General features: G+C 35.3%; 1 protein-coding gene across 1 annotated transcript; it reads right to left on the bottom strand.

Moving 5' to 3' along the window:
- Positions 1 to 8,490: 8,490 nt before the first annotated feature.
- On the bottom strand, positions 8,491 to 14,552 carry LOC131643771 (protein decapping 5-like). The gene is made up of 8 exons (XM_058914089.1): positions 14,239 to 14,552; positions 12,242 to 12,342; positions 11,821 to 11,892; positions 10,686 to 11,744; positions 10,110 to 10,181; positions 9,340 to 9,525; positions 9,130 to 9,240; positions 8,491 to 9,031 (listed from the first exon to the last, which is right to left on the bottom strand). The coding sequence occupies exons 1-8, from the start codon at positions 14,384 to 14,386 to the stop codon at positions 8,873 to 8,875; spliced, it is 1,908 nt and encodes a 635-aa protein (XP_058770072.1). The 5' UTR covers positions 14,387 to 14,552; the 3' UTR covers positions 8,491 to 8,872.
- Between the last annotated feature and the right edge of the window lie 3,513 nt (positions 14,553 to 18,065).

Raw genomic sequence — 18,065 nt, 5'->3', positions numbered from 1 at the left:
TAATCAATTACTAGCCTCTTTTTTCCTCTGACATTCTCAGACCTTTTTTCTACATAAAAGGCTTGGCAAGCCCATTCTCAGTTGGTGGGTTCTATCAGACCTTGCTTGAGAAGTTGGTTGTACTGTTCTCTCACCAATGAATAATATGATGGACTCATTTTTGGATGAGTAGCTTTGGTTGGATTGACATCTTCATTGAGTTTGAATGGGAGTTGGACAAAAAAGTTTTTAACTTTCCACAAAGGTTTTTAATGGAGAAACTTATCGTGATTGTATGCATAGAGCTTGAGTAACTTAGACTTGATTTCTTCATACCCATATGGTACATTGGAGAGGGAATATAGCTTCATTATTGTAGAATAAGGCTTGAATGTTCTGTGTTGCTGAATAAACATCCATTCCGACAATAATGTCTTTATTAGGAAGGTTTCTTCCTATGACCCTCATCCAAACTATGCAATCTGGGAAAAAATTGATGCCTATTTTTTATTTTGTCATCAAATTTGTTCTGAAGGTTTTCCATATGCTGCCATGAAATAGGCCGCCTGTTTCATCCAAGATTCTGGGGGAAGAATGTTGGGATTCATTATTGTGACTTGTGCTCCAGTGTCCATGAATGCTATAAACTTTTTGGGACGAGAAAACTTTGAGGCAAGAATATGAATTTGGACACATGGGAGAGGAGGTGTAGGAAGAGAACTTCATATCTCTAGGTAGGAGTGAACGGGAACATATTCTTCTTCAGACTTGGAAAATGATGCATCTTCAGACGAAGAGTCTCAAAGAGCAAAAACTATTTCTTCATTAGCCAAGGTTTGTTCAGAGTATATGGACTCTAGATCCCCTTCTGTAGGTTGGAGGGAGTTAACCAGTTTGGCCACCTTATGGGTATTGTTTGGACATTCTTTATAATAATTTCCTTTTCTTACAAATGAAAATCTTTGACTCTTCTCCTTTCCTCTAAGAGTTATCTTTTTGAAGAACTTTACTCCTTTCATCCTTTTACCATTAAAGATCTTGTGAGGCTTATTCTTTTGCCGATGAGATTTTGTGGTACAAATGCACTTCTTATCCTTGCATTTAATCTCTAAATAGGATATCTTGCAGGATTTGTTGAATTTGGATTTTTCATTTACCACGTCTACGAATTGTTGATGTAATCTGCATAGCTTTTCCAGGGCTTCCAAATGTACTTGGTGAATATGGCCAAGGCTCATTGAGGGAATATATTTTTATGTAGCAACTATTATCTTATGGATTTCTGGTTTGAGTTCTTGGGGAAGAGAGGCAACATATGCGTTCTTGAGATTAGGATCATTGAATTCATCTAGGACATAGCATCTTTGTACCATTTGGTGATAGTGTTTGTCCAAGTCTTTTTCCTTGAGAGAACAACATTTTATTTCAAAGAACTCTCTTTTTTTTGCTATCATGCACGTATATATCACCAATAAACACATGATGAAGAACTCCAAGGACGCGGGTAGTAGTTTCTAAGTGATGCAACTCATCTTATTTAAAGGCTCCGATATTTTGATATCCATATTTCATGGTACCGGTCATTCTACAACAGAATTCTTCAATGACTTCATAGGGGTCTGCACATGGATTCATTAGTTAAGTATCACTCCATGCTCCAAATTCATGTAGTCTCTTTCTCCAGCAATTAGGTGGTATATTGTCAAGTGTGAACCACGGACCACCAGTTGGTTTAGTTCTTTCTGCAAATGGGGTTTCTTCAGGGGATTCTTCATAAAAGGATTCTTCCTTTATGTTCTCCATGAAGAGTCTTGGGATATGATTGTCTTCTGCGAAGGTTGAGAAAAACACAAGAAAAGGGGTTTGAATAGGGTTTTTAAAAACTTTTAATTTTAGAGAAACTATTCACCAAAACAAATGAGATAGACAATATGAGAAGAGAAATGACATTTTGGGTTTATACAAGTTCACCTTAGAAAAGGTTAATCTTGTCCACCCGCCAAAGTGATTTCGCCTTAGAAAATGACTTAATCCACTAATCTTGAAAGATTATAAACAACCTCTAAGATTCTAGAAAGACACCTTAGCCTTCTCAAATATTCAGACTAACAACCTAGTCACTTGAGGAAAACAAATCTCTACAGATTTACAAAAGAAAGTGTTTACAAATAATGCTTATAGATAAGCAAATGAAACAAAGTTTAAGAATAATTGTTAACATAAATAATGAGCTATAGCTCTTGTGTTCTAGAGATTTTCTTAGAAATAGATTTCTCACAATGGAGTGTTTGAATAAAATAATATATGTGATTTGTTTCTCTTGCTTTTCTTTCACGTTGAAGTTTGAACAGTAGTTTTGCAACTTCACAATGTTTGAGCAACTTTTTCTTTTTTGATATTTGAGCTTCTTGAACCTTGTTTCTTCAATGGTGAATGCCTCTATATATAGTCCTAAAAAAAGTAGACTGTTGAGAAGGACAAGACGTCACTATCCTTTCAAGCTGACATAACTGCTCAAATGTGATTGTGGGAAATAAAGAGCAAACAAAAATTGAGGTCGTACATACGTCCTTGCAGTAGTGGAGAAAGTAATGTATAGTTGTACCATTATTCTTCTAGCGCAAGTTTCTGATCTTTTCTTCTTAGAGATATACTTATGATCTTAAGAAGTGAGAGAATAGAAGAGAACAAGTGACGTGAAACTTTCCAAAGCAGTAGACTCCTTAGAGTCAGAACCTTGTCTTCAGAGTTGAACGCAACAGCTTATATGAAAGACACATCTTGATATCTGAGCTTTGAAATCTTGACTTTTGATCTGGAAAAGTGGCTGATCTTAGAAATACTTGATAATCCTTTTCTAACGAACATTCAACATTCTTCATAATTGTTTATGTTACTTCAGAAATGTATGAATAGTTCTTCTGAGGTGTGTCAGCGTTGATTCTGATGATCTTTTAGATAGCAATTCATAATCAATCAAAATAATTTATCTACAGACTCAAGAAACTATTAAAGTACAAAATTGTTACATATAAAATATATGTGTTGTTATTATTAAAACTAAAAATTGAATGCAAAACCAAATTTTGTTCTAACATTCTTGTTTTGATTCTGGAGGAAAAGAACTTTGTGTTTTCTCAGTGGATAAACATTGATAGGAATCAATATTATCCTCCATGGAGGAATTTTCATCATTTTGTGTTAAAGACTCAGTAATAAGGGGATCTTATGTGCGGAAATCACCATTTCTGGTGATTGCCATAGCTTCGAAAGCCTTGTTAGGAACTTTTTATTCCCTGTGAATTCTGGTAGGCGGTTTTTCAGGAATATCATGAGAGTCTGAGGATGAGGCACTCAAGCGAGGTTTTTTTTCTCTGGATTTGAAAGTTAAGGCATCATGGGGCCTATCTATGGGTGATCGCGGTGTGGTTTGGGCGGTTTTGACGAAAAAAATCATCTGAACCACAAGAGAAAAAATCGTGCGGTTTGGTTTGGTTCGGTTGGCTTTTAAAAAAAATCCGAACCAAACCAAACTAATGTGGTTTGGTTCGGTTCGATTGGTTCGGTTTTTTACAAATATTTTATTGAACAATACATACATATAGATGACAACATAACTTTGTATTTAGACATTCATACACTATCAAATAACAACAAAACTCGTCATATTTTGACAACAACTTTCTATTTAATATGTAAAAATTAAATTATACAAAAGTTAAATAATAAACATAAAATAATAGTATAAAACAATATAAAAATTATTAGAAATGAAACAAAAAAATAGAAGAGAGGAGAGATTAGTGAAGGTGAAAAAGAAAAAACAAAAGAGTTGAGAGATTAGATAAGAAGATGTGCGATAAAAATGAAACTGAAATAGGGAACATTTGCATAAAAATAAGAAGGTAAAAAAGAAAGAATATAAGAGAGTAGAGATTATAGAAAAAGAGGGAAGATGTATGTGGCAAATAAGGCGCGATAATACTATTAGAGATTTGTAAAGATCAGGACTAAAATCATATGTGTAAGGACGAGAAAATTGTTCTTAATCATAAGGCTAAGGTATAATACATTTAAGTTTGGGTTGGACGTGAGTTAAGTAAAAGTTAGGTTGTAACATAATGCGGTTTGATTCGGTTTGGTTCAGTTTACAAAATACAAACCGCAAACCGAACCGAACCGTGCGGTTTTATTAAAAGATGACCCAAACTAATCCGAACTAAATGCGGTTTTTTACGGTTTCGGTTTGGTTTGGTTTGGTTTGCGGTTTTCTATTGGGTTGGTTTGGTTTTGAGCACCCCTAGGCCTATCAGGTTGTGGCCGGTATGCTTCTGGTATCCAATGTTTCTACTAAGGGGTGGATGAGACGTGAGTAGGCTAAAACAGATAAGGTATATCTGGTTTTGTGAAATAAGAAGGGAAAGACAGAAGTCTTAAGAAAAAGGTTTTGGCAGGCTGGGTCTTATGTTCACAAGAAGCTCTTACGTCATCATCCATCTCTTTCACTTGTCCTTGTAGTTTTCTGAACTCCCTTTCTTTTCAGTCAAAAGTTATACCAAATACTCTTTCTCCTAGCATTTGTCTTAGATCATGATCTAGTTGAGCCACTTCAGCTTTCAATATTCTGTAGTGCTTCTGCATTTTTTGAGAGAGAACTTTAAGGTATTCATCTGATTCATCTGCCTTATCAGCAATCTTATGCACCTTTCTATCGAGGTTTTGGAGAATATCATTTTGAGCCACTATTTTTTATGATTTCCAATTCAAAACTTCTTCATCTTGGGTTAGAGGTTTGAGTTTTCCATTAGGATGGAATTCATTAGGATTAATGAAAGGTTTGGAAGTTCTATTGGTGATGGGGTCCATCTTTCTCTCCAAAGTAGGAAATTGTTGGTTGTACTCTTGTGATGTGGCTGAGTACGTAAAGCAAGGAATTAGTTGGATATCTGCTAGAGGATGTAGAAATTTCCAATGGTCTGATGGTGACCATGTAACAAGGTTCGGATCATCATGTGGTAACCATCCTTCTTTCATGAGGACTTTAAGTCCTTCCTCGCAGATAGAGAGGGGCTTTTCTTTACCATGGATTCCCACTCGTGGGCCATTGTCTGGATCATATCTTCTTTGAGGAGAAGGAGAGGGTTTACACGTCCTCTTTTTATTTCTGTTGGGAGAAATGATTTCCCTATCAATATCATCGTCGTGCATCCAACAATCATAATCTGGGTCACACTTTGTTGGATCAACCCATATGAAGTGGCCATTTATATTATTAATGTAGATGGGTTTTCCTTTTGCTAAAGCAGCATGGATAGGACATCAGTCTTCTTTGAGAACTGGTTGAATCATCATTGTTTGGAAGATAGAAGGTGTTGAGTTTCACCCTTCGTCTGGCTTCTTGAAAATTGTTTTAACTGTCCAGTCAACAGATCTTCTAAAAGTAGCTTCTTGATATTGAATAGGTCTTTTGTCAACAGGGAGTCTTTCAAAGTTGGTTATCCATTCAAGTGGAATTAGTTGAGTTAATTCTTCCCTTGTAATCCTTCTAGGGATTTGAACTATGGAGGATATGTCTTCTTCTTTGTTGGTGATAACCAAAAGCGAGTCAGAAGAACATTCTGAGAGAGGCAAATATATGGAGTGATTTTGCAAGCGATATATTATTTGGTGATGGTGGGTAACAGACATGGCTTCAGGAACTTGGTCAGATCTGGTGATCTGGACATGTACTTTCAGTCTCGTAGATAAAGTACTATCATTAAGACTTACGTTATAATTTGGAAAAATGGTGAAAACAACACTCCCTGCAAAGTGTAGTTAGGACACTTCCTATCGTAGCATTTTCATAGTGAAGGTAGCTTGAGTCAAGTAGCGTTATTTTGCAAAAGTCAAGTTGGTTCTTCCTTCCATGGAGAGAGAGGATGAGTCGGACATCCCCAAAGTGTATGGATGTATATTCTTCATTCTTCCAATGGTTTATGAGATACTAGGGAATATCCATATCTACATATTGCTCCGGATTTGTAGCCTTTAGACTAGACCGGTCTAGTTGAGATGATTAGACATACTCTTTCATATGAGGGTGATTTGTAGAGATAAGACTCCATGTAGATCTAGTAACACTTATGTGTCTTTTTAAGATGTTGTACGAACTTAGAAGAGTAGGTATTATTTCAGCAATCTGAGCATCTTTTGGAACATGAGAATACTCAATAAGATTTTCTATTTTATGAGACTTGATCTTTATACAGAGTTTGGGAAGCGATAAGGAAGAAGTAGTAATAATAGGTTAGATATTTAGTTCGGGTGTTTTCATGTTTATGTGGTATCTCGCTTATTCACTCACATTCTTATTTTCGTACCATATGTAACCCCTCTGTTGGGAAAGGCTTTGATACCACATTGGCCGAGAGCCTCGCATATCATGAAAATAGTCTCAATTGCATTGTATAGCACCATTAGTGAAACATCAATATTTCTAAAATTGAGAAATACACTTTCTGACGCACCACACCACAACACTTTGTACAATCGTCCTCATTTTATCAAAAAGTAGTTTTAAAATATAGATGATAAACCATAATACTTTAGTGCATGCACTTTTTTGACTTTGACTCCATAAAATGTATCATTTTTTTCAAAATTTAATTTTCATGTTGATTTTAATAGAAAACATATTGTAAGTATATTTTGTTGTTAGAAAAGACAAAATTACCTAGTACCTACATTGTCGATGTTTTTTGAAAGTGTTACTAATAGGGATGTCAACGGAACAAGGAATATTTGGAGGATATTTTTCCGCTCTCCGACCTGCCTTCAAATTTATTCCTCATCTTCGTCCTCATTCCCCACCACAAGGGAGTATTTTTCCTCATCCACATTCTTACAGATGCCCACTAATATCGAATCTTAAGAAATTTTTATACTTTTTAATCAAAACTATGACACTAATATTTTATTTTATTTTTCCTTTTAAAAAAAATAAATATATTTTGTTTTTTTTTTAAAAAACAAAAATACATCTTGCATCAATAACAAAAAAAAACAAAAAGCTCTTGTTGCTAATTTTTTTCTATAAAAAATAATATTAACAGAACTTGTTGCTACCATGTTTCCGCTAATTTACTATCACAGTACTGCTATCGTCCAGCGCAAGTGATTGATTCTGTGCAAGTGTGACAAATTCATAACTACTAATTTATTAATTGAATGAAAAGCGTGTTACTAATAGAAATAAAATGAATTTAAAGAGTAATTACCATAAACATGATGAACAAAAGAGAGTGATTGTGATGAAAACAAGTGAGATAATGACTGGAGGAGACAAAGATAGAAATGAAAAGGAAAAAACAATGTGTACGTTCTATTTATTTGGTACACTTTTCTAGAGTAGGGTACTTAATGTAGTAAAATAATACAGTATACAATAAAACATAAAAATAAAATGATTCACTAATGACTCTTTATTTTCTAATACATTAATACTTTTTATGTAAAATTATATAATTATATAATATAAAATATATAAAATATAAAAGTTAAATAATATAGGCAGAGTCGGAGAATCCACGAAACAGGAATACTTTCCTAATCTCCGTCTCAAAGTGTCATGAGGAAATTTTTCCTCCGTCTTCATGAAGAAAAAAAGTCTCCAACTTCAATGTTCCGACCAGATAATAATCCACATTAACACATGCATAACATATACAAATTGAAAGTTTATTCTAAAAGTTTATTATTTTCTAACAAAATGAAGGTTTGGTTGACTTATAAAAGAATTAGGTGTAAAAGAAGTATATTTCTAAAATTATTTCAAAATCAATGGTTGTTTTTAACTTTCCACAATTTTTAAATTCACCATTATGGTGAAACGAGCAATCCCAAAATATTGACCATTACATTTGTTTATTTCAAAACCAATGGTTGTTTTTAACTTTCAACAAATTTTCAATTTTTAAATTCACCGTATCAACCATCACCTATTAAATATCAACCTGAAGATATTCACCAAAGCAAAAATGACTATAAACTAGAAAGAAAAAAAAAACATAATATCTAGCTCCTTTCCTCAGTTGCCTTTTTTCTCAACAAAATGTAGTAAGTAATAACTTGAATGAAGCCTTTTTATTCAAAAAAATAATAATAATCTAGTCCTTTGCACATAATAGAGAGCAAACATTTTCATGTTTATAGCAATTGAAAAATATTTTAAAATTTTTTCTCAAGACAGATGCATGTCTGCCTAGTACTTCTTAGATATAAATGCATTTATAATATCAAATTTGATAATATCAACAGGGTCATTATACCAAAGTGGACCTTTTTTAGGTTGTGGCAAACTTCAATAAAATGCAAAATTCACATTAAAACCAAGCAAGACCACTTTGGTATAACATCATAAAATAACTGATCATTTTAAAACAAGAAACAAGAGCACAATAATATAACTGTAAACCAAGGAACCATTTCCAAACAATCAAAATATAAGACCAAATTGAAACACAACAAAGATAAGGTATCAAAGTATAATTTAGTCTTAAAATTGTCACTTGCATTTACAATGCAAAACAATTTGACACGTTTCATAAATGGAAAACCTGCTGATTGCTTACATACATAAACAACATACCGCCAGAAACTTGTCTAGAATTTGTGCATTCCAGATGTATGAATATAGAAAATGGTAGAGAAACCTCTTTCCACCAAACCAAAACCAGGTTCTTTTGGGCAAATAGGTCCACATAACCCAAAAATCTGTCTAACTTATTCTATGACCAAACAGAACAACAGAAATCACAACATTGAAGCATAGCCTCAATAAACGTTTAAAGTGGGTGGCTTGCATTTTGTTCCTTACCTGCCTACCACCACAACTTAGCAATGCGGCGTCCATCTAAAAACGACCGCCAGACATGCCACGTCCACCTCTTCCTCTTCCACCATAGCCATACCCCCTTCCATAAAAACCACCACCTCGAGCACGTCCACCACCACCGCGCCATGGACCACGGCCACCCCAGCCACCACGATGCCTCGTAAAATCACCAAATGTCTGCATCATAAAAAAGCAAATGATTTGGTAAAAATTGTCCCTCTACCTTCTCCGCTAATTTATATAGAGGCCCACCCAAGGTGGTAATAACACATTACCTCGGTATCCATCTTGATCTGGTCTGAATATCTAATCCTTCCATTTTGTGGATCATTATTGAGTGAGTTGCAGGAGAGTGAGTCAAAAAAATCATCCTTGTTATAAACAGGCTGTGGAGACCATGAAGAACAGTCATATAGTGTGACAACATAAGCACATTTACAGAAACAACTGACTGCTTTGAGTTACAGAGAAGTCTAAAAAATCACCTTAACCTCCAAGTTTGATACATCGCCATCGTCTTCATATTGACCGCCATCTTCATCACTAGCATTTTCTTCCCCGTCTTTCTTGTTACTTTTACCTAGGTGACCCCATACTTCATCCTTTTTGAACTTCTCATTCATTGCCGTGAAGTCAAAGTCCTCAGTGAATCTTTCAGCTGGGCGGAAACCCTGCAAAAACATTAATTCATGTATCAATACCTAAACTGGATTGTCACATCAGCCTTAAAATTATCTATGTAAGAAAATCAAACTAGTGACAGAAAATACACCCTGCATTTTCTCTTGATTTTTATCTAATCTGAATTGCTAGCTCAATAAAAACACAAAAATAAATACTTCGAGCAAATTTCATTATTTTGACGCAATGGTAAAGTATAAGGATTCGCAAATTCCAATATTAAAAAATAACACAAAAGTAAACTGGATTGTCACATCAGTCTTAAAATTATCTATGTAAAAAATACCAAATTAGTGACAAAATACATCCTGCATTTTCCTTTTAACTGTTATCTAATCTAAAATCTAAATTGCTAACTCAATAAAAATCATGAAACAATAAATACTTAAAACAAATTTCATCATTTTGACATAATGATAAAATATAAGGATTTGTAAACTCCAGTATTTTAAAATAACTATACACCTCCCATAAATCCTCTCGAGTGCCGACTTTAAAAAAAATATCGGCTTCCTTACTGAGAAACTAAAATTTTCCTGCTCCATCTTAAACAAGGTAGTAAATAGAGCATTACCTGGATTCCTCTTCCTCTTCCACGTCCCCTATAACCATAGTTGTGAGGACTTTGGCTAGAAGCTCCACCAGGCTGGAGTAAATGCAACCAAATGTTAGATCATGAGTCCAAAATCAAAAGATAAGACAATAAAAAGAGAACTTAATATGATAAAATACACATACGTGCAGTCAGTGTATGGGTAGTATACATGGTTAAACATATCTAAATGTAAGAACAGAAACATGCTTGCAGAAGCTCAATGGTTCGTCAATCTTCACAATTCATGCATATGGCAGTTTATCAATCAAACTAAGGCCAAATCCTACTTTAAAATCTCCCAAAGAGAATGAACAAATACGAAATGGACAGAGAAAAATCAGAAAAGTGCATGCAGGCAACTTTATAGACAAGGTGTAGCATACAGGGTGACATTGAGCACCTAGTCACAAACATGATATATCTATTTACAAAAGTCCAGGTCTCCAGTCTCCATTGGGCTAGTTATATAAAGTTATATACCTACAAGCACATATGAAACCAAAATTTGTGCAAGTGTCTAGGCATGGATAAAAAGAGAAAGCAAGAAAAGAATACCCTGTGAGCTGGCCGTGAAGTCACTGGCAACGGAAGTATCGGTGGCTGGGATTCAGCAGCAACAGAAACAGATGGCTCTGGAGGTGAAGTTGATGATACCGGAACCACTTCAACATCCTTATGTGGGGTTTGTGAAGGCTTAGATGAAGCTACTACAGATTGCCCAGACTGCAATAATTGAGCTGGGGTTACCAGAGAAGGGACAGGTGGCTCTGTGCGGCTAGAATTCGAAGAGCCAACAATTGAAGGAGCCATCTGCTGGGGTACAGTTTGGTATGAAAAACTTGGAGCTGAAATTGCATTAGGTTTATTAGCAGTTGGTACAGCAGCACTCACATCGGGACCACCATTGGTAAAAGAAGCTAGTGATGACAAGCTAGCACCTAGTGTGACTGCAGGAAGGGACACAGTTGGTGTCTTGTTTGGAACTGATACTTGAAAAGTTTCAGGAGCTAGTGTGGCCAAAGGTGCTGGAGGTGAAATTGTAGTTGGAAGATTTGATGGAGGTGCAGAAGTAGATGTTATATTAGGGGAACTAGTACCCACAGGGAGGAAAGCTGAAGGGAATTCTGGAAAGTTTGAAGGCCCAGTTGGCAAAGAAGGGCTAAAATTGGGATACTGCAATGGCTGCTGCATCGATGAAGGCATGTGCTGCTGCAAAGATGAAGGCATGTGCTGCTGCAAAGATGAAGGCATGGGCTGCTGCAAAGAGGAAGGCATTGGCTGCTGCATAGATGAAGGCATAGGCTGCTGCATAGATGAAGGCATGGATAAGCCAGGAGGAGGTCGTAGCAAGGATTGCTGATGTAACTGAGGAAGCCCATTTGGGGCACCATAATATCCTTGCCAATACATTGGCATAGCAAGCCCACCACCATTTGCATTTGGAGAAGGCGAAGAAGCTCCCCATGATACTACATTTCCTCCAGGTTGATACAAAGGCCCTTGAAAATTTGACCCTGGGTGTCCGAGCTGTGTTGTATGAGGACTAGCATCAGTCAAAGATCCACTTGCAGCTGGTAAACTAGTAGATGGTGTGGCTAAGCGGGGATACTGAGACTGCAAGACAACTCCAGAAATTAGGATACTAATAATTTTATATGCAAAATGTGTACTCAAAAAGGCTATCATCAACCTGAATAATAGCTGGGTCAGTATTTGTTGGTGCAGTAGGCTGGACAGGTGGAGAAGATTTCACCTGTAAATCCTGCATAAACAAGTATAAAATATGTTTCAGCTTATCACATTCATACGAATTGCACATAAATTGAATACATCTTGTGTCATTTAATAACAATATCTATAAATGTAAAGCTGGATCCGCTTCCTTCTGACTGTTATTATATCTACAGATATTAGATGTTATTTGCAAACTTGTACTAGGAAAAGGATCGAGATAAAATAAATGTCATAAAGCCTGCTGATGACCAAATATTACAATGCTTCAGGGATAAAACATTCCCCAGAGAAATATTCCAAAGAAATTAATGTCATTCTTTCTGAAGTGATCAGTAGTTATTTTGAAAAGGTGCTTGCATAAGTTCCATATATGTTACCTTGATGTCCGTCCCACGGAAGAGTATATACTCATAGACCTTGTCACCTGGCAGAATTTGTGGACCGTCCTTTTTCCTTCCTTCAGTTCCAAAAGAGCGGACTGCCCAACAACCACAAAAAAAGTCACTACACTAAGCCATCTTGCGACCAAATAAACATAGATATAAGCTGTATAGCAACATAAAATTATGAAAATACTATATTTACAGAAAGTAGAGGTGTTTGTCTTATGGACTAGTAGTTTAGATTTGACAGAAAAATTGACAAATCAAACAATTCATCAAAGAACTGATACAATCTCAGTAGATTAGGTTCAAATTGATACATTTCACCAAGCCATGTTCCTTCGAGAAAAACCCAACTTCATATTTTGAATTGCCTGTTGACAAAACTAGTCTAGAAGTCCTAACAGAAGCAATAAATTGGCCTGAACAATTCCATATGAAGAACAATCAGTGTTGTCGTCGATGGCATAAAGCCAAAATCTTTACATACCGGCCCCTTTGGGGTCCCGTCATAGCGAATTATGGCGGGGGGAAAACGGGACAAAGGACGATATTTAACATTGCAGCAAGCCCAAAAATCGTCGCTGATATCCGCCATGGCGGATATTCAATAACACTGAGAACAATAAGCATAGATCTTCATCAAAAAATGAGTTTGATTCGGTATCAGATTGACGAATGAAAACCAAATTGACGGCGCCAAACTTCATGCAAGAAAAACAAGACAGAATAATTTGGTTTCTAAGCTTTAGGTAAGTTTTATTCAATCACGGAAACCCTACTTACGGCCTCGTTATCACGTGCTGAAATAATGTATATAGGGAAAATTTGTACACTGGGCCGCCGCCTTTTAGAAAATATAAATAAAAAAAGTTCTTTCCTTTGGTGTTCTAAAATATATGCATGCTGCGTTTTTATAGCAATAAGTACAATAATTCTTATCCTCGCCGAAATAAAGTATCCATAATGGAAAAAAAATATGTGTAATTACGTGGTTTCGTTCTTTAACATTTAATTAAATCATTTCGATAATAACATCATTACGTTACTTCCATAAAAAAGAACTGACTAGTATAAAAAATTTGGATGATTACTGCAATTCTTTTGGACGAAGCCAACACGACAAAAAGTCATTTAAAATGGAGCATAACACGCTGTTATATTCTAACGGTCATTACCCCCACGAGCAGAGTTTGAAAAACTATAACCATGACAAAACCTGCAACTGCTATATCACCAAGCAGAAACCATAAATCTAACAACAAGGATCATCAAGCAAATAGTGACACACAGCAACAAAAGAGCAATTCACACACATAAATCACCAACCAGCAAGAATAACGCACAACGAAAGAATAACAATTCAAAACCTAAACAAAGTATCGAGCTGCTTCCAAAGCACCTAAATCACGTTAAAGATTGCAGATAACATGCTTTAAGAACTCACAATCAAATCACCATTCAATACAACACACATGCATGAAGATAAAACCTTGCAAGTGTGCTACCGAAAAAATTCTGAAACCTGTTTCATCATCTTTACAACACGAAACCCCAAACAGTCAAAAGTTCAAGCCATTTCTTACCTCATCCAAACATTTATAAACAATCAACACCCCCTACCCCTCCATATAAACATTTATAAACAATCAACAAAACTCAACGAGAAACCAAACAACGAGACTCATAACCAAATAAAACCCTAGAAAAATATTATCCAGCAAAAATCACATTCACGGCCAACAATTCAAACCACAGACAACCATCGAAATCAGATATCATTCACCGATATTACAAATCCAAACACACCCCAAAGCCACATACAGCCAGACCCATTTCAGATATCAACAGAAAACCCATAACAAAACAAATCCAGATCAATCTCTTCCCAACGAGAAAAAAATATAACAATAATAATAATAAATAAACAACAAGCTTGTATCTATCTACATGTGAAAGATCTACGAGAACGAGAGAAGCGAAATAGGTACCATTTTTCAACCCAATACTAGATTCATCGGTGTTGATGTTGTATAGAACGCCCTCGTATCTGATCTCACTCTTGGACGTCAAACTTATCAAACAGCCAATGTAGGAATCGGCCGCGGAACTCGAACGAGAAGCGGTGTCGGAAGCCATGACCTAGGAAGAAAGAATTGAAACCATACACTGTGTGTATCAGCTTTCAAAAACGCATACACGGGTTAGGGTTCAAGCGGTTGTTTGCGTGATGGGAGAGAGGGAGGAGAGAGAATGAGATAGACTCGAAAGTAGTGAAAGAGTGTATGAGTGAGGAATAAAAACACAAATATCTTATGTCACGTTATTTATACAACTCTATCTTTTTTGCTTTTTATTTCTTGAATTTGTTGATAAACAAAATTATCATGCTTAAGTTTCAATAATATTGTGTTGATTCATAAATATCAATAATTTTTGTATTAAAAAAAATATCAATAATTTATTTAGATTAATGTATAAATATAAATAAATACTATCGTCGAGAATTAAAAAATTATTAAAACATTTTATTAAAAAATAATTAAAATTGATGTATTTAATTAAAGAAACTCTAAATATATATTATAATTCTTCCCATTTCTTCGTATTTGTTTGAACAATTCATCCTAAATAATGATTGATTTTTCTTTCTATTGTCGTTTCATCTTCTTTGTTCGGTTTCATTTTATCGAACTAGCTTTTTGTATTAATGGTGGCCAATGGTTTCGTAAGAGATTCTCATGTCTGTGTTACTCATCATTTTTACGAGCATTTGGGAGAAATAGTTTGTTCAAAAATAATGTATTTTCAAAATTTATGATTTGGTGACTTTATTATATTGATAACATGTTATCGGAAAATGTAATATTTTGAGAGTGTGATTTTGTAGACGATAGTTTGTCAATTTATGGTTATTTTAGTGTTACATGTAGTGGTTCAAAACATATTTTGATTTATTTGTTGATTTTGTATATAGACTAACGTATATACACAATGATTGAGTTTGACTAATTAGTATGAGGGGACAAGCATACTAGGTGATAAATGAATGATGAAAAAAGACACGTAAATTTAACATGGAAAAAATTTTCTTGATACAGCAAAAACAAAATTATTGACAAAATATTAGTATAAAGAAGGTGATGAAAATGTTTAACTACGCTAAATATGAAATTTTAAATTGTGAAAGAGAAAGTATGTTATGCATAATAACAATAGCATGATTTAAAGTAGTGTTCTTCATTCCTTCAAAATTTCCACATCGTCAATAATCAAAACAAAAACAAAGCTATTAACTACTTCCTTTTTAATATAAGTGACCATATTATTTGCATGATTTTTGGGTTACGGGATATGCAAGGAACATCCAGAGAGAGAGAGAGAGGGGGGGGAAAGAATCACGTACCCCATCGTGCTAGTGAGAACTAAGAAAATTTTCTTAGTCACTAATGAATTTGAGTGAAAGATGTTGTTGGTGTTTAGGAACAAATCGTACGTTAGAAATTTAGGATATACAACTTTGAAAGTTAGGAGTTTCTTGAGTTTGTATTGTTATTTTTAATTAGGTCTCATATAATAGTACTACAAAAAGAATTTAAAGTCTGCAACATCCATAAAATTTGTCCATATTATGTGAATTTACCAAATCAAAATGTATTGAATGGCCAAACGGATAAGATTAATTTAAACTCTGACATATTTTCCCTTTTATGGCTTCGACATAGCAGATTATGGCAACAAATTTCTACAACAACAATCGATATTTACAATTGCGGCAACCTTAAAAATCGCCACTGATATTTGTCATGGCAAATATTCAATAACATTGAGAACAATAAGCATATATCTTTATCAAAAATGAGTTTGATTTGGTATCAAATTGATAAACAAAAACCAAATTGAAGGCGTTAAACTTCATGAAAAGAAAATTATACGGGATTCGATTTCTAAGCTTTAGGTCAGTTTTAGTCATTTATGAAAACCCTACTTACGACCTCGTTGTCATGTGTTATAATAATAAATATAAGGAAAATTTGTACACTCAGAAACCTTTTTAGAAAATATATATCAAAACTTTTTCCTTTGGTTTTCTAAAATATACGCATGTCGCATTTTTATAGAAATAAGTACGAATCTGGGCCATAACCTTCTAGGCCCTTGCTGACTGCACCACTATTTTCAGTTTCCCATCCCCTGAGCCCATGATTAATTGATAGTTTTTTTAGGTTTCTCTACATAGTTTCTATTTCTTTTTAGGTAATAAAATGAGACCTCTTCTATTAAAAACTCATAAAAATAGTAGTTTGTTTAGGTTGATTTTGACATTGAATTCCTTCATAGAAAACCAATAAAAAATAGTAGTATTTTTAGTCTTTTTACTATATTTTCTACTTGTTCTTCTTCATGCTTTTATGCTATTTTCAATATTCTACTTAGCGCTTTATTTCTCATGTTTCTTTTATTCCTAACCTTAGGTAGAAACCATGATAATATTAGGTAGAAATTCCCATTCGTATTAGGCTAGTTTTCACTTAGGCTAGTTTCTTTTCCTTTTCAACTTTAAAACACTCAACAAATACTCAAATAAAAATCCCTTTAAAAAATACAAAGAAAATACTTAAAACACTAATAATCAAAGTGAAAATTCTTAAAAAGGGAATGGAACCTTGAAACATCCCTTGCTTAAGGGAATGTTCGAGTGCTTGGATCTCCCTTTCTTAAGGGTCCAATTCAGGCGTAAGTTCCCAACTTCTAAAAAACACAAACCAAAGAGTAACTCGAGTTTCCCTTGCTTAAGGGATTTCCTCGAAACACTCGAACTCTCTCTTCTCTCCTTTCTTAAGGGCAATGTTATCTCCGCTCTATTGCATCCTAGGCTGTCCCCTTATGCAAGAGCGCGAGCGTTAACTCCGCCCAATTAAAAAACACAAAAACAAACAGAAAACTATGGAGCCGAACTACGGCGCTCTGATTCCTGAAAAGGATACGTAGGCATCAAGTCGCGGGGCTTGAACGAGCACACTTGTAAATATTCCTTCTTTTCCCCGTATTTCTTTTGCATGCATTCGCATATATAGACATAGACATAGTATACACCCTTTAGATAGAAACAAACATAGGTGGATACCATCGAGTACGATGGGCGCGAGGGGTGCTAATACCTTCCCCTCGCGTAACCGACTCCCGTACCTTGATTCTCTGGTCGCAAGACCCTGTTCCTTCCTTTGTTAGGTTTTCTGATATTCCTTTCCCTTATGGGATAAATATATTGGTGGCGACTCTGTTCATTTTTCGCGAGCGTGCGACAGCTGGCGACTCTGCTGGGGATTACCTAAGCGAGTCGATCCTAGCCTTTGTTTGTTTTATTTTATTGGGTGTTTATTTGTTTTCATGTCTATATTTTGTATATATGTTTGCATGTTTATTTTCTGCTTGCATATCATGTTTATTTCTGTTTGCACATCATCCATATGGATTATATTTTGTGTTCCCTGGGGTCTTCTGTTCTGTTTTGCAGGTGGGTGGTTTTTTGAGGTAAAAGGCCCACTACCCAGGCCAGTGACACATAGGATTAGCGTGGATGCTCATGTTGACTCCCGTGGCTCTTGCTACGATCGAGTTTGACATGGGGTACCACAACTGGGCGAGGTTCTTTCATGGAACACTGTGTCTGGCACGCTTGCTTCCTCAAACACTTTGTACCCCATGAGAACTGTAGACCCTGGTGACCATTAGGGACCACTTGTCCGTGTCTAGACTACATACCTGTGAGATTGGGGTGGGACAGGAAACCTTGGCTCCTACATACCATTGCTTC

This window comes from Vicia villosa, linkage group LG1 (genome assembly GCF_029867415.1).
Source record: "Vicia villosa cultivar HV-30 ecotype Madison, WI linkage group LG1, Vvil1.0, whole genome shotgun sequence".
NCBI lineage: Eukaryota > Viridiplantae > Streptophyta > Magnoliopsida > Fabales > Fabaceae > Vicia > Vicia villosa.
Note: the sequence above shows the minus strand (reverse complement) of the source record. Positions and strands in the feature narration are given on the sequence as shown.

Coding starts and splice junctions, on each gene's coding strand:
- LOC131643771 (XM_058914089.1), bottom strand. CDS start 14,386: ATGGCTTCCGACACCGCTTCTCGTTCGAGTTCCGCGGCCGATTCCTAC. Junction 12,343..14,238: donor TAGTATTGGGTTGAAAAATG/GTACCTATTTCG, acceptor GTTGTTGGGCAG/TCCGCTCTTTTGGAACTGAA. Junction 9,241..9,339: donor TATCAAACTTGGAGGTTAAG/GTGATTTTTTAG, acceptor TGGTCTCCACAG/CCTGTTTATAACAAGGATGA.